The 20911-nt window shown below is 33.1% G+C and overlaps 1 protein-coding gene across 4 annotated transcripts in view; it reads left to right on the top strand.

The window, feature by feature from the left end:
• Cog1 (conserved oligomeric Golgi complex subunit 1) overlaps positions 1-19761 on the top strand; it is a 50489-nt gene extending 30728 nt beyond the window's left edge. The window contains exons 19-29 of one of the 4 annotated variants that reach the window (XM_089247604.1): positions 128-334; positions 1463-1534; positions 3296-3425; positions 5834-5895; positions 7595-7688; positions 10020-10097; positions 11239-11315; positions 11511-11817; positions 14376-14582; positions 17835-18006; positions 19440-19761. In XM_089247604.1, coding sequence (XP_089103730.1) covers positions 128-334; positions 1463-1534; positions 3296-3425; positions 5834-5895; positions 7595-7688; positions 10020-10097; positions 11239-11315; positions 11511-11817; positions 14376-14582; positions 17835-17966 — 1366 coding nt within the window. In that variant the 3' untranslated portion in view covers positions 17967-18006; positions 19440-19761. The remainder of the gene's footprint in view (positions 1-127; positions 335-1462; positions 1535-3295; positions 3426-5833; positions 5896-7594; positions 7689-10019; positions 10098-11238; positions 11316-11510; positions 11818-14375; positions 14583-17834; positions 18007-19439) is intronic. The other 3 variants (XM_089247603.1, XM_089247602.1, XM_089247601.1) reach the window with 3 other exon arrangements.
• Positions 19762-20911: the final 1150 nt, after the last annotated feature.

The following is a 20911-nucleotide window of genomic DNA, read 5'->3' as shown; positions in this document are numbered from 1 at the left end:
ACACTGAGATAGAAGGTATTAGTGTAGGATTTTTATTGTATAGATGGAATGAAAATAAAATGTGGAATAGGCTATAATCAATTTCTTTTAAATTTTTTATTTAATCCCACTTGTTTTTTCTGTTTAGCATTTGTTCAATGCTAGACAAAAGTTTGGATGATCTATTGAAAGACATCAACTGTTTCTCTCCAAGTGATAAAAACATGACAGAGCCTTCACTGGAAAAAGAGATATTAACATCATTCTCTAGTAGAGAGAAGCCCTCTGATTCTACAATCAATTTCAAGGAAATATGCAGTCATTTAACAAATGTTTCAGACAGGAACTTCGAGAGGTGATCTATTTATTTTTATCTGTTTGGAATGTATGTGTGTGTAAATTCAGTTTTGAGAACTATTGCTTTTTTTCAGTTGTTTTCACATAAATTACAAAACTTTGTTGTTTTTGCTGTGATTATTTAGGCCAGGGGTCTTCAATGCATGACCTTCTCGCCACATTTGGCCTTTGCAGCTTTTTATTGTAGCCTGCCGATCATTTTCAGAAAATGGTTGAAAACATTGAATAACGATTAATTCTAGAATTACTGAAAGGAATAATTGTAGAAAAAAAATGAAAGAAATAATTTTCTAGAATAAATGAAAAAAATAATTTTCTAGAATAAATGAAAAAAATTTTCTGAAATAAATAAAATATTTGTATAAAATGAAAAGAATAATTCCAGAATTGATGAAAATTTAGAATTACTGAAAGAAATAATTTTTGAAATAAACGGTTTGAAAATTAGTGAAAAAAAATAACTTATAATCAATGAGAGAAATAATTTTGTAATTTCTAATAGAAATTATTTCACAATCAATAAAAGAGTAATTTCATGGTTATTAAAGAAGTAATTTCCAATTATATTGGGAAGGAAAATTATTTTAGAGTTGCAGAAATAATATCTGTGTAATAAATTACACAGAATAAATTTCTCAGAATTAATTTAATCAGTAATTAATAAAAAAAAACTGCTCAGAATTAGTGAAAATATTATTTCAGAGTTAATAAAAATTGATGATTAATAAAAGAAATAATTAGGATCAGAATAAATAAATATCTTCAATTATTTTGGTCGCTGTTTATATCGGGCTCCATTGGTCCCTTTCTATTAGATGGCACTAAATTACATGAGTAGGTAGCCCGTGAGCTTCATGAGAACTTTCAGTTAGACCCCCTGACTTGAATCAATGTTCACACTATACAAAGTATACAAAATAATTTACATCATCAATTTTTTTTCCATTTATCAGGTTAATCTTGTATCAATTGGCATTCAATAAGTTGCAAAAAAAAATTTCCAATGTACATATTTAGTTTATTGAAATTCCATTCATATTAAAAAATTTGGAACACAATTTTCTAACATTTGTTTTATGGTTAACGTTCATATTATGTCATTATCTCCCTTTCTCATTTTTTTCAGTTTAATCAGCCATTTTGAGAAACAACTAAAACTGTTTGAAGAAAGGGATCCCGCTAAATATGATACTTCTGGGTAAGAATTTATTTCACATGTTTTAATATGAGTAACAATGTTTTTGGTATGTTTCATAAAGTAGAAGCTATCGCAATTGCTTTGAGGGGGGAAAAGTTGCTTGGATGTGCTAATTTTTCATGAGATACAGTAGAACTTCGGTTAATGAGCATAATTCTTTCTTTTAATGTGCTCATTATCCCATTCTATATAGAATCAAACTTCCCCCATTTAAAATAATTTAAAACTTTCCCCAAAAATGTTTGGATATAATTTAAACTCTTATGATTCTTTCCACAATTATTCATTCACATAAAAATGACTAATAAAAAATACATTTCATCAATAATGCGATGCAATAATAACTTAATAAACAATGCAATAATGCCAGCATACAATGCAATAATTTTACAAATTAACCTGCTCTAAATGACCAGAGAGATGGGTACTCGTTTAGTACTCATTGTAATCTACTGACTCACTAATCTTTTTATTTTTGTGCAAATTTGAAAAGGAACCAATGCAATGACACTTGCTTTTGACTTTTTCTAGAAATGAGAAATCACATTTTCATTGGACAAATTCATTACTCGCTCGGCTTTGCTTGGGTGGTTCTTTTCTATAAAATTTTGTTTGGCTTCTCTCATTTGTCTAACCTCATTTCAAGTGAGGGATTCCTCCTCATTTCTCTCTTCCTCAAATGAGAACCTGTTCATGAGCTCTTGCTGTTGCACATGCAATAGAGATCCATCAGTTTGCCTGTTGTCAACTCATGGCTATGTTCCTTTACCAGGTCTTGAATATCGTCCAGTCATCTCTAGTCCCATGGTCTTTCCCAATGACACAACTTCTTTGACACTTGAATGTTCATGAGCTAAACCCTCAAAATCACATTCACTAATGCAATCATCCCACAGTTTTCTCCAATCAGAACTAAGTGTTCTCTTGGTATAATCCCAGGTTATATTGATGATCTTGATGCAGTGGCCGATATTAAAATGATTTTTCTAAAACTCTCAGAGGGTAAGGTTTGTTCCTTCAGTCATCTCGAAGTATGCTTAAGTAAAGCCTTTTGAAGTTGGAAATTGTATATTGGTAATTGCTGATCAGAAATTTCCGGAAACTGTAGGGGAGAATATTATTCACAATTTTTCACGGTATGTGTATGAGTGAAAATGGAATACACTATCGGCTTAGTTGTGATAAAGTGAAACTAAATAAACAGAGTTCAAAATTTTTGTTTTCAATGCCAATTATTGCTCATTAATCAAATCAAAATTTGTTCAAATTTTTTTCTCATCGTGTAAATTGCTTTTTAACCAAAGTTCCACTGTTATTAACTTTCAGGAACGAATTGAACTCATAATTAAGGTTCCCTCTAATTTTATTTAAGGTATATGGACCTGTTTCTTTTGTGTGTGGTAAGAATCTGTTATATTCACCAATGGTAAATTTTGGAATTACCGTGTGTGGCAGTGCATTCACACAGCTTAGAGGGAACATTGCTCATAACTAGAAATACTACTATATATAAGTAATATTTGATTTTTTTTTTAAACTAATTGTATTTATTATGCAGTTCATAAGTCTTATTCTAAAATAAGTTGAGTTATTGAAATTCTAATGCAGTGTTTTTCGAAAAAAGGGATGATATATTAGTGCCTGGAGGGTGATGTGATAGAGTTGGGTAGGAGGTTAAATAAGTGTGACAGACTCTTATTTTTGTATGTATTAACTTTTATCTTCACTTTCTCACTATCTTTATTTAAAACTACCTTCCAGGATTGTTTTCTCTGGTCATCTTAGTCGAGGAGTGACAAAGCTGTGCCCACATATGTTGGAATGTTTACAGTGTGAGAGTTCAAACCGTGTACATAAACAATTTTCATCTGGTTTTACAATAGCCAACAAAGTAAGTGTACAAATTCTAGAATCTGAAACAAACAAACAATGTGTTTTTAACTTTCCCGCATTTTTCTCTACAGTATTGCATATACATGTTATTGTGATAAATTGGGTGTTATACACTATAACCGGTTATCATGCATACTTACCAATAATCTTGATAAGTTTTTATAAATTTATCACTTTTATCGGTGAATATGTATAATACTCGAGTGTCATTGGTAAATTTGATAAATACTAAAAAAATTATCACTTTTACCAGATATTATGCATAATAACCAAGTGTCATTGGCAAATTTGATAAACACTTGAAATTTATAGCCTTTATCTGTGACTAGCTACAACACCCGGCACTGCCCAGATTTTCTTCAATTACTGGGAGGATTGAAAAAGTGACAAACCATTATAAAGGAATATGCACATCCCAAATACATAGCTAGGGAACCACTGTAACCAAAGTAAACATTCCAAACTTGATTGCTGAGGCCCATTAACCATTGTTGTCTGACAGTTTTTTTGCTCATTTTGGACATTTTCCCTGCTCTGAAAAACTTTTAAAGTATCCTATCTGTTTAGTATATATGCAAAATTTGGCAATGATAGATCTAAAACTGTAGATTTGTATAGAGAACATACACAGACAGAAAATCAATTTTATATACATAGATATGCATAATATCCTAGTGCAGCAATTCACAACTTGGGGCTCCATACAAACTCCCCAGGGACTCTGCGGCTGCTCAAGGAAAATTTTAAAAAAGTAAATTTGAAAAAAAAATTATAAATATTTTTGAATAATAAAAATAAATCAGTAACTTTGATGAATAAATAAAAACTACACCTTCGGGGATTCCCCCATAGAAATTATGTACCAGAAAGGGCTCTGCAAGTCAAAAAAGACTGCCCTAATGCAATTGGTGAATTTGATAAATGTGGAACAAATTTCATATGATAACAAGTTTTATGATCGATAGTCCATTATAATGATACAATATATGTACATGTATGATTTATCATGTTTAGTAGCAAGGTGACGCTTGGGTAAATTTACATAAATTAATCACATTTACTGGTGATCAGTAAATATGTGATTAATTTATGAAAATTTATCAAATTTACCAATGATGCTATCATGCATAATAACCAAATTTATCACATTTACCATAGCCCATATACAAGATGCCTTCCATGAGAACTTGGAGTAAAATCACACAAAAAATTTAAAAATATAGGTACTACGGAAAAGTAATTTATTCTTTTTTAAAGTATCTTCCCTCAGGTGATATGCAATGGTCCCATCATTCATTCCACTTTTCAAAGGCTTTTTCCGGAAGAAGTCTGAGTAAACCATTCACAGCTGAAATAACTAATAATTCTCCCACGGAGTTCCTCCCTAATTGTTGGAAACATGCAGAAATTGCATGATGCAAGCTCTGGACTGTAGGGGGGGGGGGGGTGTAATATATGATTTTAATACTGCATTTACATTTTCAGTTTCAAAAAGTTTTGAACTGATGGAAATTTCACTCGTGCAGGGCTCACTGAGGAAAAAATTCTGAGGAAGAATTGAGGAAAAGCTTCTGGAAAAAATTCTTCTCTACTTACTTTGAACAGTAAATCAAATGTGGGAACCATTGCATATCATCTGAGGAAAGATATTTTGATAAATAATAAATTAGTTTTTGCTGTGCCTATATACAGTCAAACCTCGTTAGTGCGTCACCCGGTTAACATGTCACCATGCGTACCGGGTCACTTTTTGGAACTCCCAATAGGAATTGGCACAGCTATGGCTTACTCCGCTTAACGAGTCACTCCGCTTACTAAGTCATGTATTTGCGCTCCCAAGAGTGACTCATTAACGAGGTTTGACTGTATTTCTTGATTTTTTATGATTTTCCTCTTCTTATGGAATGCAAATTGTGCTAGAATTATTCATGAAATTCACAAGTGTTATTCTTATCAATTCAATTATATTTGCACTAAAGGCAAATTCTGGGAATGAAAGATTTAAAGGGCATCAAGTAAAGGGTGTTTTTTATTTCAACTTCTGTGTTGGTTACATAGTTTCTCTTCACTTTAAACAGGTAAAATTTATAAAAATTCATGATTGAAAATATTTAATGTGAGTTATATTTGTTCAATCAAATATTTATCAATCAAGTTATAAACAACATTAATGATAAAATTATTATTATTAATATTTTTAATAAATATCATCTCTGGTTCATGTTCACTGTTTGGCTTTCTACCAGTTTCTCAATTTTCTATGCATATATCATACATTTCTTAACAATAGCTGTGGAATTTAGAAAACATTATTCTTTCTGAGCTGATTATAATTTTATTCATTCTTGTAGAATTTATTACATGGAATTGGTTTAAATATTTCCCTCTCCCCTCCTTTATTTCAAGGATGATGTTTTGTGGTCAAAGCTGAAAGAAAGACTGCTAAATTTTAGTGATAATGCTTTCAGGTAAGATATTAATGACCAGACATTATGGTATGACACATTGTATTACCCTGCCGAAAGATCCCATACACCCAAAGACTGACAATTAAGATTCATCGGTGTACATGATCTGCAATGATGAATTTATTACCATATACAGTAGAACTTTGTTAGTTCAAATTTTGGATAATGTGAACTTTTACAAATTTCCATTGAGCATTCTATCTAATTTAGTGTTAAACTTTCTTGTTTGAGTTTTATTTTTTTAAAAGTTCTTGGTAATTTGAAGTTAAAGGAGAAAAACCGTGATTTTTTCATGAGAAAATTTAGTCTAGGAAAAATTCTACAGAAAGCCATACTTTGCTTTCCTTGACCAACTTTTAAAACAGCAAATCTTTAAAGAAAAATTAAAGTTTGGAAATTCTGTTTTTCCTCTACTCTTTCTTTGATACTTCAATGCCCATTTTAACATTGTTCAGCAGGAGTGTATCAAGAATGTGCACCACTTGATACCCTGCTAGTACCTTACCCATTATGTTGTTCAACCTGTGGATCAAAGTGTACCATTCTAAATTTGAATCTTTTTATCATCATTAAATGTATGGAAAGTACAAATTATGTTAATGAAAAAAAACGGAAGTAAGTTCCTTTGCATCAGTCCGGGGTTGTGAGCGGTTAATGAAAGTATATTTCCTTGATAAGCGTAAGAATGATAAGCAAAATTTGGAAAACAGCTTCGTAATGGAGGATCATGAACTGTTTCCGTAAATCAGGCTTTGAGCATGGGCAAGAAATTCTGCTGTGAAGTTGATTCCAGAACAGTGAAATAATGTAGCAGCTAAGATAATATAATTATTAAAATTTAGGAAACAGTTTCATAATGTATGATAAAATTTTAGTGATTGATAATTATTATCCTATGTGAATGTGATGATGAAGTTGCAATTTGCAGTCATTTTGCAGATCCAGGATAAATTAATTGTATAATTCAAACTTTTTGCCTCTGACAAGCATAGCACAAAATTCAGGCATCTGTCATTTTCTCTCCAAAATATGTAACACAGATGACTGCATCACTATAACATGACACGCAATAACTCTGAGAAAATAAATATCTTATAGCCACTCACATACACTTGCAACACATATTCCAGTATGTATCAATTTGCATCTGCTTATATATCTTCACTGAGACAGAGTGGTGGGCCATGTTCTGGTTAGGTGGTGGTGGTATGGATCAATTCATAAGCAATTCCAAAGAGGAATGTTTACAAGTTGCATATACAATTAAGTGCAGCTAAGAATGTTTTCCGTAAGTCTGACATACTCATATTCCTGGATTAGGTACAATTTCTTTGGAGTTGAAATCAATATTACTTTTAGGCTGGGATTACACTATAAAAGTTTGACAAAGATCTTTTCCAAAACTTGAAAAAACAACCAATGAGCCTATTGATTACATTCGCTTGAATATAACCATTGTGATAATTAGCTGCATTTTTTAAGTTTCATAAAAGAACTTTTATCAGACTTTTATATTGTAATCCTGGCCTTATGAAAATATATATACTTCGTATTTGCTGCATTCAACAATGCCACTATTTAAATTAATATCTTTTTTGCATGATCTGATGCAGTACAAAAGTTTCTACTTTATTCATCGAAGTATATCATGATATTGGAAAAGGAAAAATATTTATCACCGTTTTTGTCTGCCCTTTAGGACCTGGAGTCAAATTTTGATACTTGATGTCGTGAATAGATTCAAGTCAGATTTTGTTGTTTTCTCAGAGACTAACATATTGAAATCATTATTGGTAAGTTTTGTGTTAATGGATATATCATTTGTTTATATCATACAACAAAAAACTGCAGGTTTTATGTCCTTTCCAAAAAGTTTTAGTTTCAATCCATAAAGTATTTCCTCGTGTTCACACTGCATGAATTTCTCTGCATGTTCATGTGAAAAAAAAAACATAAATCAATGCCTTTAGTTCTATAGTTTGTGTCAGATAATTGCATTCAAAAATATACTTCAACTCTAGTTTATAACTTTTAACAACCAAAACCATCTTAGCATTACCACAGCTTAGAGCCTAACTAAGATTTTTGTGAGGGATGGGCAAACATGATTTTTTTCTACATCCCAATAATGCAAAATTTGATGATTTTATAACAGTTATTTTTGTTTTTTACATAAAATTGCTGCCCCTCCTCAAAGTTTGCTGTTCAGGGCAGTTGTCCCCTCTAGTTCTGGCCAATGTTTGGGGGTGGTGTACCTGGCTGGAATTACCTTCCTACCAATTCACACATGTACTCTCAGAAATCCGGGTATCACGCTTCATTATCATAAGGTCTTGGGGGATTTCATTAAGATGGTGCTGTTTATAATCAGTCATTAGTCATATAAAGTCAGACCCACTTATAAAAAGTCTGAAAAAGCAGCAAAATTATTTGTTATACACTAACTTCATAATATCCATAGCAGCTACTAAGCAATACAAAATAATCACAGGACATAAAAAAATTTCATTACATGCAAAAATTTGTTATATCCGTGTTTGTCATAAGCAAATCAGACTGCAAACAAATTTAGCATAATAGTTTCCACTTTATGTGTCATACTATAATTTCTGTAAGATTCATATTTGACCTCGACCATTCAAATTTGTTATGATTTTTCTTGATTCATCCAATCAAGTTTTTAACTATTTCTATATTTTTACCTTTGATTCATATCACAATTGAAATGAAATTTAGCTTTGTATGAAATTCCCGTTCAATATCTGAACTTTTATAAAAAAAATAATTCAAATTGAGCACATGTTCCTACTTATTTTAGTTTTTTTTTTTTTTATATATTCCTAATATCTTTAATTGAATTTATACAGTGGAATTCTTGTCAGTTAAAGGGGAGATATAATATGCAGTGGAGCCTCATTTATATGACTTTTTATATCTATACAATTGGCTTCAGTCACAATTGCTTCCTATACATGTGAGTGTTGAAATGTATAGGAATAACATATACATTTGAATGTTGAAATGTATAAACTACTATAAAGTGATGGGTGGTTCAAAGGAATTTCTGAGAAGATTAGCAAAATAATGAAACCAATCATCAAGTGAAATCAGTCTCACATTTATTCTGTTTACGTCTGAAGACATTAATGGTCTTCCAGAATTCAGATCTTTTTGGTATCAGTGAAAGTGAAAGGCTGGGTATGCTATCACATTGCAAGAGTAGGGTGTGTGAAAATGAACGTTTGTCAATGAGGTGGGGGCATGCAGAACTTGTTTTTGAGAGTAATCATAGGTAACCATCAGAGAATGACAAAATCACTGTATCCCCAACCAGACACTGATCTGTTGCTGTCAGATGAGCTGACGAATTAACAAAGGATTGCCCCATTTTTATGACTCTTGAGTGAGATTTTGGGGTCCTTATCTATAGCTCCAAGTGCTTGGTAAAGGAAATTTCTTGAAACAGTGGGATTTTCCCTCAGGACTTCTCAAAATCTCCTTCAAATCTTTGTTAGTCACTAAAAAGAAGTTTTTATCTCCCTACATAGGCATATAAGTGCATGTAAATCTTTATTCATTATTTTTTTGATGGATGTCAAATTTTAACAATGTTATTTCTATAGTGAATCAAAAAAAAAATTAGATTATCCCTGATCTTACTGTCCGCTATCGAGTATGTCTGTTAACAGGGGAGTGAAATACACTAAAGCCCTATTCCATAGGACTGGGGATCGGAAAAAGTGTCTCTTAATGGGGAGTATCCATTAAGCCAGATTCCACTATATTCCTAAGTATCAAAAACCAAAACAAATTCATTAATATCAGTTGCAGTTGGCTTTGTCATAATCATGTTCACAAAGTGTTGATGTTGCTTGTCTATAATGGAATTATTCACACCTCCTCAATGTTCTTTTTTAGTAATTTTTTTCCTCATGAAATACGTCTAATCTCAAATTAATTCAAAAACTATGCAGAAGTTTATTATTAATTATGCATGAGTATAGTATGATTTAAAATTTTATTTCCTTTCTGTATACGTTTTTTGTCACTTACATGTATTAGATGTCCCCTTGTTGTACTTTCCTTGAGAATTATCATTATTATTAATTCCACCTCATCCACAGCAATGGGAGAAGATTACAATCAAAGAAGAGAATGAAGAAGGAGAATCAGTCGAGTCTGTATTAAGGATTCCTCAGCAGGTAATTCAATCTATCTTTGTAATAAACAGAATATTTTAGATGGTACAAGTTTATTTTATACAGTGAAGCCTGTCTAAGACGGACATTATATGAGATGGAAACTTGCTTAAAACAGAATCAAACTATAGTCTGTTCAGTGATTAGTACTTTGATTTGCACCTCTATAAAACGGAAATCTGTCTAAAATGCAATATTATTTGTCTCTTGATGTTCTGTTTCATACAGGTTTCACAGTATATGCAGTCGACGCTGCTTATTAGAATCACAAATAATGTTTTAATTTGGGCACAGTAGTGAACAGACCAATATCATAACGGGGAGCGGGTAAAAAATATTTACAGTTATCAAGACATAGACAAGAAAAAAATTGTCAGCATAAACCAAAAAACATTTTTTTCTCATGTGAGTATCATGGAGATTATCTATTTCCAATAGTATGCATTAGGCCAGGTTCCGCTGTATGCACATTTTGAAGCTAAGTTGAACTAGACTCTTGTAGGTTCTAGTTCAATTAGCTCCTTGTGTGCAGAATGATATTTAAAAAAAAGGGGGCATGATTCAATATTTTGAAACCATTCGTGTGGGAAAAATAAATGGAATTGTCCTGTTTGACCAAAAGACCATATGGTCATCTTACTTGCTACTGGGATTTTTTTCAGATGGGTTATCCTATAGCAGCGGTTCTCAACCAGTGCTCTGCGGATGGAGCCCCAAGGAGCAGCTGCCCCTTCCCAGGCACTCCTCAGCGCTCAAGGAAAGTAAAAAAAAAAAACCAGTAAATTTGAAAAAAAATCTAATTGTAAATATTTCAAATAATACAAATAAATCAGTAACTTTGATGAATAAATAAAAAATAGGCCTACGGGGCTGCGCCATAGAAATTATAGACCAGAAAGGGCTCTGCGAGTCAAAAAGGTTGAGAACCGCTGTCCTATAGTTATCAAACTGTGTTCTTGTTGTCAAAAATCCTGAGTGCCGATGTTATCACAATTAAGGGGGTGTGCACTGTATTTCAATGTTTATTGCCACTGTTTTGGTTCTCAGTTGGTGAATTAATTATTTTTAGAAGTAATTGTAAAATTTTTGATTGTGCATTGATTGAAAAATCATTGTTAAAATATTTGCCTAATTTTTATTTTAGGTTTCTGTGCAACTTTATAGTTCTATATATACTTTTTGTTTGGAGTACAGCAAAATTGGAGGGCATGCAATAAGCTGGTGAATATACTTACTGTTATTTTTTTGTAATTTTTAGCAATTATTGAGCACTATGATTCATTTGCATGTGACCTTTCATTGTGTGAACATGCAGAATGCTTCCTGCCAAATCATGTTTGTATCAACTGGTGTATCTATGTAATGATATCATATAAAAACACATGTGTGTTTTTTTTTTCATCTTTTTCTTTACAGCCATGTAAGATCCGAGATTCGGGAAAAGTTCCTTCAGATGCTCATGGAAACATATGCAGAAAAGATTAACAACATGCTACCCAATGAAGCATTCAGTGCACATTTAGCCCAGACTCAGTCGCTCCAACTATTTTTCGATCTCCAGTTTCTTACTGGATTGATGGGACCCAAGGAAAAAGATGAACATGCATCTTGTTTCCCGAAGGATGTGCTTGCAAAAGTTATAGCAAACATTGATCCATTTGACATGGATGTTTTCTCTCCGTATCTGCAAGCAAATTTGAAGAAAGCTCTGCAAAAGTCATTGGTGAGTTGAAATTCGAACAAATAATTGAATTTTTACAATATACAATAAAAACCTCTCTTTTGTGGACACTGGTGGGACAAAAAAATTTATTCGTGAAAAAGGGGTGGCCATTAATCAGGGGTTCGGAAAGCATACTTTTATTATACAACTGGGAAATTATTACTTGGCTGTTAAAGAGGAGGTGGCTGCATCTGAGCAGTGTCTGTTGAGAGGGGTTTTACTGTACGTGGAAAACTAACTGTATGAATAGATATTGGTGTTTATATAGGGAAGGAAAATTTATCTCCGTTCTCACAGGGACTAACGTTTTCCTGCTTAGAACGACTAATTTTCTTAAATTTAACTTTTTTCTTATATTGATAATGTTAACTTTTCCCGGATACAATGTTTACATTTTTTGCTATTCCCGCTTACAACTTAGGTAACTTCACATCAGGCTTTTTCCTTCCTTTAAATCAGCATACTTTTTTCATGTAAAGAAATGAAATAGGGGATTATGTGTGTGCTAGCATTGAACTTTTTTTTTCTTGTTCTCTCACTTTGCCCAACAATATTTTGCAAAGAATAATTGCCTTTACCACTGTTGAAATGCACATGGTTGATGGAAGTTATCTGACTGAATTGGAAGACTATTAGATAAGAACTAGAAGTTCTCATAAGAGGTTACTTTTCCCTTTTCGGTCTTATTCAAATTCGTCTCATTAGATCAATTTCACAAAATGAATCTTCTCATATTGGTGTTATAGGCTATTTCATATAACAAAGGAATAACAACAGTCTTTCTCATCCACTTCTGAATCTATTAATACAAAATCAACACGCAAAAGAGTGACATTGACAGAAAACATACACACAACTTGATGCCAGCATCAAGTAGCGGCTTTCTCAGATAAGAAAAATCAGATTTACTGACTGTACTCCTTGATTTAATTCACCACAAATGTCAATACGATATTTTCATGACCTTTTCAATTTTAGAAAATGAAGAAGTAAAAGCATTATATTTTGCCAAGCACAGTTCGAGTCAAAGTGTCTCAGAGCAAGTTAAAAAGAAAAGCTGTAAGTTTAAAAAAAATAAATAAAAACTCTCTTAAATTTGTAGATGATAACCACAGTCAACACCAGTTGTAATGTTTGCAGAAGCAATTAAGGGACTGGAAACTTTCCGACATTTTGTTTAAAGGCAAAAAAATTTATTATATGATGTTATCCAGATTTTACGGAAACTTGACTGTTATAAAAGAAAACTTTCTTATAGTTTGGCAGTTATAACAAATAATTGCTTCTTATTAAATCACTACATGTACCTTAATGTTTGTTAATAAATTAAAATGATGTAAAAAAGCTATGGTCTGGAAAAACTATGTCTTATAATTCTTATATATAAACATTTCTGGCTTATAATATTTTTAATTGTGGTTTTTGAAAAACGTTATAAGCAGGATCGGCTGTATATATGTGTGTGTGTGTGCGCGCACGTGCGTGCTGAATGATTGTGCGTAATGAATGGTGGCAACATACCGCTAATAGCTTACACATGACATCAAGTTTGTCATTGTATGACAGACCAGGGTTCAAGTCCCCATGGGAACAGTGATGAATTTTCCTTACTACTACATTTTTTTTTAATTTTATTTTTTGCTCTGTACATACAGGGTGCATAGAAAAGTCCCTTTATCCTGGAATAACTTGCAAACTGTTGATCCTAGCAGTGTACTTTCAATCCAAAAAACATGTTAAACCTCAGATATGTCATTCATATTGCAGAGGGTTTTATAGTTATTCAAATAAAAAAAATTAACTGTTTATTTGGTCACCCTGTCCTAAATAACCCAATTGGAAAGTTCTTGCCTGTCTCTCTCTCTTTTTCTCAGATCAGCAAAAAAAATCCATATTTCTAAGCGTGATATTTGGTGAGATATTTGAATTCCAGGATCACTGAAAATGGAGGAAAGAACCACATAAACTAACAGAGAAGCTCATTATCCGCTTCATATGCTGTCCTTTCCTTCATTTTCAATGATTTTTTGAATTCAAATATCTCATCAAATAGTGCACTTAGAAACACAAATGTTTTTCCCCCTCTCGGGAGAGACAGAGGAACAGCTTTGTGATTGGGTTTTTTTTAGGACATTGTCCATATAAATGTTTTCTTTTAAATTTTAATAACTATGCAACCCCTTGCAATAAGAATGACGTATCTGAGGTTCACGTGTTATTTGAATGCTTTTTGTAATTGGAAATATGCTTTTAGGATCAATGTTTCAAGAGTTATTCTAGGATAAAGGGACTTTCCTATGCTACCTGCATGTTTACTTATTGTAATTAAACAACTGATAACTGTAATTACTTTTGGATTGCTCTGTTTTCCAATGCTTCAGGTTTTTTTACGCATGGAGTAACATATACACATCTATCAACATACTCCTCATTATCTGCTTTTATATCCTTACTCAAAAAGAGCTTTAAAGCAAAGAATAGGGGCTTTAGATGACTAACATCATTTTGATTGAGGGAACACATTTAATCCAACGTCCAAAATTTTACTATTTTTACAGTTGGTACTCAGTTTGGTTGTTTCACCTGAGCAAGCAGGTCAGCTCAGTAGTCTGAAACTTGCACCTCCAAGTGGCCATGATGAACACAACCTCATGCTCACGCCAAGTAACAGTTGTCGCCTGCCTCTCCTGCCGTTTGCTCCTCGTTCAACTGTGCCTGTTACTTCATCATCAGAGTCTGTTAGCAGCATTGTTTTACCTAGTCAGGTATATTTTTTTATTATTTTATTTTTAAGTTATTTCTGTATTTCAACCGGTGTTTTATTATATATAGTCATAATTAAAATTTCAGTCTGCAAGTGATGTTTCAAAAGTTAAGGCCAATGGATTGTTTTGAAAAATAAATGAAAGTATTGCTAATTTTAAGCTCCTACATACACTGCCAATTTTTCTACGTGATTGTCAGTTTCTTTGGCACATTTTTGTTAGCATAAAACATTCGTTTTTGATTCCTTCGTCATAAAATATCCCTCTAGTTCCATTACTATTTCTCAGAATGGCATACTACAATGTTTAAAGTGTTTTGCATTTGTGTGTGGCTGCACTTCACAACTTGAATATTAATAAAAATGTTAAGGGATCACATGTACATGCAACATTTCTACACATGCACCAAATCATTGTAAATTCCTCAAAGTAATTTTTACAATAGTCATGTGCAGTTTAATAATATATAATGTAATACTGATGCAATCTGATGATGTGAAGGTTGTGTCAAGCCCCATTAAGTCCACTATAACACACTTTTGACTCCATGTTTTTAAACTCTTAGGACTTTTTTATCTGTTTGAATTTTGTCCTTTTATGTTAAGAAATCTGATTGTTCAGCAGACTTCTTAATGGGTGGGAATATTAACTTCCATACTCTCACCATAATTCACTGTAAAAAAAATGAACAATTGTAGTTGCTGGAAATATATTTTCATTGCCCAGAGAAGGTGTTAACACTGCCAGGGCCTGTTTCTCGCTTGAGCAAACATCGAACCTGCCCAGGGCAAAGATTCAGGGCCCTAATAAGTTTGTGGGCCCTGGGCAGGTGCCCACAAACTTATTAGGGCCCTGAATCTTTCCCTCAAAGAACGTGTGTGTGTGTATATATATATATATATATGGGCCTCCAAAAATCCATATTTGCCCTGTCCCAAACTTATGAGAAACAGTCCCTGAACACTACTGTGTGAGTGTTCGTTAACCCTTATGCTGCTCCTACTGCATTAAAAAGTATAACTTAGGGCCAAGAAGAAAAGCATCGGTTGTTTCACAGACACATAATAATCAATATAACTTATGCCCAAGAAGACAAGCGTCAACTGCTTCATCCTTTTCCAGCAGATGTGAATGAAATGGAGATGCCGGCCATATAGACGTCGATTTATATCCTATTACAGCTTGATTGATGTGATTGGAATATTCTAGATTGGATAAACTCAATTCCAGATTCTATCACATGCAAGACAAAATTATTATTTTATTATTTACATAAGGACTATTACGATTACGGTCTAATTATCTGTGGATGATGTTACGATCACAATTTTTACTCCAGATTATTATATGTATATCGTTGCTTGTTATTTTCACATAAATTAATAAATTTCCGGATACACCTATCCCCCAGGAAAGCTTTAATATCTCTCTGAGATGGGAAGTGGGGTGTGTCCGGTCCTGCAATGTTCAATGCTCCTACTGCAAATAGATGATTAGCATAGTAGCTCACTGGCTGGTTTGTTTACTGACAATTTTTTGTGTTGTTGGGGGAGGGGGTATTTTTCCCTTTTATCTTGCGCATACAGAAACTTATATATTTGACTATTTGTGCAGTTAAAGAAGTTTATCAAATTTTCTGCTTTTTATTTACATCCAAATAGCCGTTGCTTTTGAACTGTGTCTTGTAATGCATCAAAATACTTGATTTATAAGTTCATATGTTTGACCCCCACCCCCAATGCATCAGATTTATGAAGAGAAATTTCGTTAATTTTTCCTTTTAGAATGAAGCATGATTTTTTTTTTCTTTTTCATAATTTTTTTCTCGCGTTACTATTCTCAGTTTTTTTGAACCAGTTCCCCATCCCGATTTCTTATGAATGAGCTGAAATAATCACTACATTTTATTTTGCATGTAAAAATTATCACAATTTCAATAGGTTAATCTGTTATTTAAAATGATGGTTAATCTATTATTTAAAATGATGGTTAATCTATTATTTAAAATGATGGTTAATCTATTATTTAAAATGATGGTTAATCTATTATTTAAAATGATATGGTAGTTTCCAACTGAGGTGCTAACAAGATCTGCAACCATTTTTCTAATTTTCCACAATTTCTTTGGCAACAGTGAATTGTTTATTCATTGTGTATGTTATAGGCCATCCTGACTTACCATTCTCAATACTTTGTCTACCGTTTTTGAATCATTGATATCACTTGTATAAATTCTTGTTCAACCCATTGCACTCACGCTGTACATTGACTAAATCATTTGCAAAATCTCCACAAAGTATTTTCCCACTAGAATTCAAAATTTAGTACTTGAGTGCTGTTTAAAGTTTGGCATTTTCACTCGTGATGGAAAACTGAATGCCGTGAAATCACGAACTAATACTACATGCACTGTAAGAGTTAGATTTGGATGAAACTTTAGTTTCATCTTCACATTGGAAAGTCAAAAAATTACCTGTGTATTCACCATAATGCATCTTTAGGTTTGTCATACTGCTGCCTATACATACATACTTAGAGTTGATGCTACTGTGGGTACGTTATCGAAGTTTGGCTTTGATAGGGTCATATTTCTTGTTTCAATCTAACCATGGCCAGAGCGTGTGCAAAGGCAGAACAAAGAGCAGTGATCCAATTTCTCTAAATGGAAGATGTGCTCAGCGCAGTTTTACTGCATGGAGCCTACCCAGACATGGTTCTGAGACGTAAATGAGGTGTGTTAAATTTCTTCAAAAGTGAGCATGTAAATTGGTTGACAAGCATTTATAGCCAGATAGGGGCCTCAGAAAAATCATTTTGCTCAGGGTGTCTATGATGCTTTTAAGGTGGCCTTGGGTGTGCTAAGGGCCAAAATTCATTGAAGACCTGCAATACAATACGAGACAGTGCTCCTGTTATTTGGCATTCCGTGGTAAGGTAATATACTTTATAAAAAACGTTATCAATATGATTCAGAAAGTTTACATTAACTATTGATAACAGTTACGATAAAACTTGTTATCATGTTGAAATAAAATTTAAATGTCATAGAAATATTAATCTGCATGTTTTTTAATAACATTTCAACTAATTTCTTTTATAAAACTTTAATTGCACGTAATGTATTATTTTAATTTTAAGAAAAGTATAAATATATTTTTTTGCATTGCAGTAATGGAAAAGATGGTTAATTTCTTCCACTGCATGATCACAAATGTTTTTGGTGTTCTACTAACCAATTGTATTGCTTGACAGGCTGTAATATCCCGCTCGCATAGCTCTAGTCCTAACTTTAGTGCATCTGACGATCAACCCGGTGTTATGAAATCATCATCATTTTACGACCGTGTGACAGCAATGAGTACCAGCTGGTTCGGTGGCACATAATTTTCAGCTAGATTACTGAACAGCTCTAAAGGAACGAAGGGTGTGTTACAGTTTCAGCTATGATAATACATAATAGTACAGTTTATTGATGTATAGTTTGTTTGAACTATCATGCTTGCACTATTTTGTTATTTCATATATGTGTTTTTTTAGTGGAAGACTGCACTCTAATCACTACACTTATGATTATGTTATAGAAATCTTTCAGAATTACTTACACTACAAAAATATCACTCATCTTTATATACTTGCAGATAGGGCGAAACTTAAGCAGGGGTACGAAAGGTTTAGCCCTACTGGGCTGCAAAATACTGGAGATAGTGAAATTTAATTTAAATACATTGACTTTATATAGAAAGATTTTTCTACATCAAGGAAAGACTTTTTTGAATACTATGCTGAGGTGAACTTGGAAAGAAAAATTTTGCAGCAAAAATTTCCAATGGAGATAGAAAATTTTCCATTCGGAGCATACCTCATCATACTATACAGAAAAGTCTGTTTTCTTGACCATAACTGCTATAAATTGATAAAATTCAAGCCCGAGCTTTTCAAATTACAGCTATGTAATACAAAAAATATGAGTGTTATGGTTTTTAAAAAATGCAAATACAGACACCTTTCCTATTTCAAAATGTCCCTTCTCTCTCTCTCCCACACACATGCACAGTATTCTGAATAGTCCCCACCTTTATTGATTTTCTCGTAAATTTATACTTGAAGAGCTGAAAGATGCAAAAGAAAGTTCTTTTTACCTAAAAATAACTATAGAATACAGATAGCCACCATATTGCGCAATTCAGATAGCGACAACAAACAGACCTTGACCCAACTCTGTCCTGACAAGGAATATAAGCTGCTTATTTAAAAGAATATGGGTTGCGGCAGAAAAATCAGAGGATATTCACAGACTCTTGCCTTTCATCCCAAAATGTGATATTACTGATTAATTTTGAATGCAATGTACTATATAACAGTGTGTCCGGGGGAGGGGGGGTGACTTACTTTCTTTCAAGCAAAGCACAACTTCTGTCTATTGCCATGAGAAATTTAGTAGAACTGACTGCTCTCAACCCCCCCCCCATCCCCCTCCCAATCCCAGGAAATGCAAGCAGTTTGTCTAGTCTAGAGAGATGTGATCGCTGTGGAGGATGCTGATCAATGCTCAGACCAAGCAGCCTCCCCACAAACCCTTAACCGTAGAATAGCGACTAAAATAAAAAATGCATGTTACACACTTAGTATTCTAGGGTTAGCCCTAGCAGCTTCATTGGTTTATTCATGAAAAATAGTATATTTTGATACTTTTTGAATATGCCTCATGATGTTTCTTCTGCATTAGGAGAACGAAATACTTTATTAAAATGAAAAATTTTAAGAAAATTGCTCTTTGGTTTCTCATTTTATCTTTGAAATCAATAATGCATATTTCTTTCAGGAACACACTAATGCAATATCTGTTCATTTCCACAGATGGAACTTTGCGAGATCACTTCATCTGTCTGTGATAAGAAGGATCTGACAGACTCCATGAAAAATTCACCGTTCATAGATGTCTCTCAAAAACTCCAAATCCTTTCAGATCGAGGTGTTAGTTTTGATCTTGATTCTGAATTTTCTATTCCTCGTGAAAATAATGATTTTTCTTTTGGTGCTCATTCCAGACATTAAAAAATTCCTGTAGAAAATTATTGAATGCTTGTTTATAAGTATCACTATTTTGATATCATGTAATAAATGTTGGGATAAATTTTGTTGCACAATCAATGCTCAATCAATTTTCATTTTTGTTTCAGACACTTTTATATTGACTAGGCCCTATAATTTATACAATTTCTAATTTACTTGTTCTGTCAGGAAGCTTGAATCAGACATTTTAGTAAAGAAACCAATAGTTGCAATTAAATCCTTGATGAAATTTCATTGTAAAAAACAATCGATTTCTGAAGAGTTTCCAAGTTTTAAAATTTTAAAAAAAATGTCATGTTTTGAATTGTCGAAATTTGATTCAATAGCTCATAACAATTTAATATTTTTTTTATTTCAAATTTTTTCTGCACCTTGGAAGGGTGATGTGCCCCTTTGCTTCTCTCTTCATGTCATTCTTGGGACCCAGTCAGGACCGGACTTGGACAGATATGAAGGGCGCGCAGCACTGCGCCACTAAATTTTAGGGGCTGCAAAAGTGGATAAAAGTACTTTGATTACATTTTGGCTCTTTAACTTCTTAACAAAGCAATACCTGCAATAGAATCTTCTGACATTCAGAAATTGAATCCTCTGGTATTGTGTTTTGACAGACCCTGCCCCCCCCCCCAAGACTATAATGCATCCATCTGCCTGTGAATTTGGTCCTTTATCCCCTACCCGAACTCAAATGAAACATTTGGCAGATCTGTGCAGTGTATAATTCAAATTCCATGGTACAGCTGGTGTTGGTTTATGGCATCTAACTCAAGTACAGCAGTGATAGATGGCCATCTTTAACATGCTTTACTGTGTACTTTCTACTACTGCTACTAAACCAAATATGCACCTTGTAAATAATATTACTCTTAAGACATGTGGGTGTGGGAATTCCTTTAGCCTGTGGGCTCTTGTCTTTACTTTTATGTAGGAAATTTTGGTTTCTGGATCAGTTGTGGGATGCTGAAACATACCACAAATAACTGTTGGTGCCAGGGTTGTTTTAAACCATGGTTTAAACCAGTGGTGTAAAGTTTCACTATTGTTCGTCAGCGAAACCCTATCTAATAAGAGAAAATACCCGATTTCATCATACCAACACGCTGTACTTTTCTTTCCGAGATTTTAATAACTCGGACCACAAAACAAAACTCATGTATACAAAAAAAAAACTACCACACATTTAGCCACAATTTCATTGACCATCGCCTTTCTCTTTTTTTTTTTTTTTGCTACTTCCAGTAGCCTCTCTCTTTTCC

This window comes from Pholcus phalangioides, unplaced genomic scaffold (genome assembly GCF_987345545.1).
Source record: "Pholcus phalangioides strain wild (caught in Gottingen) unplaced genomic scaffold, Ppha-v1.0 ptg000018l_1, whole genome shotgun sequence".
Lineage (NCBI taxonomy): Eukaryota > Metazoa > Arthropoda > Arachnida > Araneae > Pholcidae > Pholcus > Pholcus phalangioides.
The sequence above is the reverse complement of the archived record's forward strand: the minus strand, read 5'-3'. Positions and strand labels throughout refer to the sequence as shown.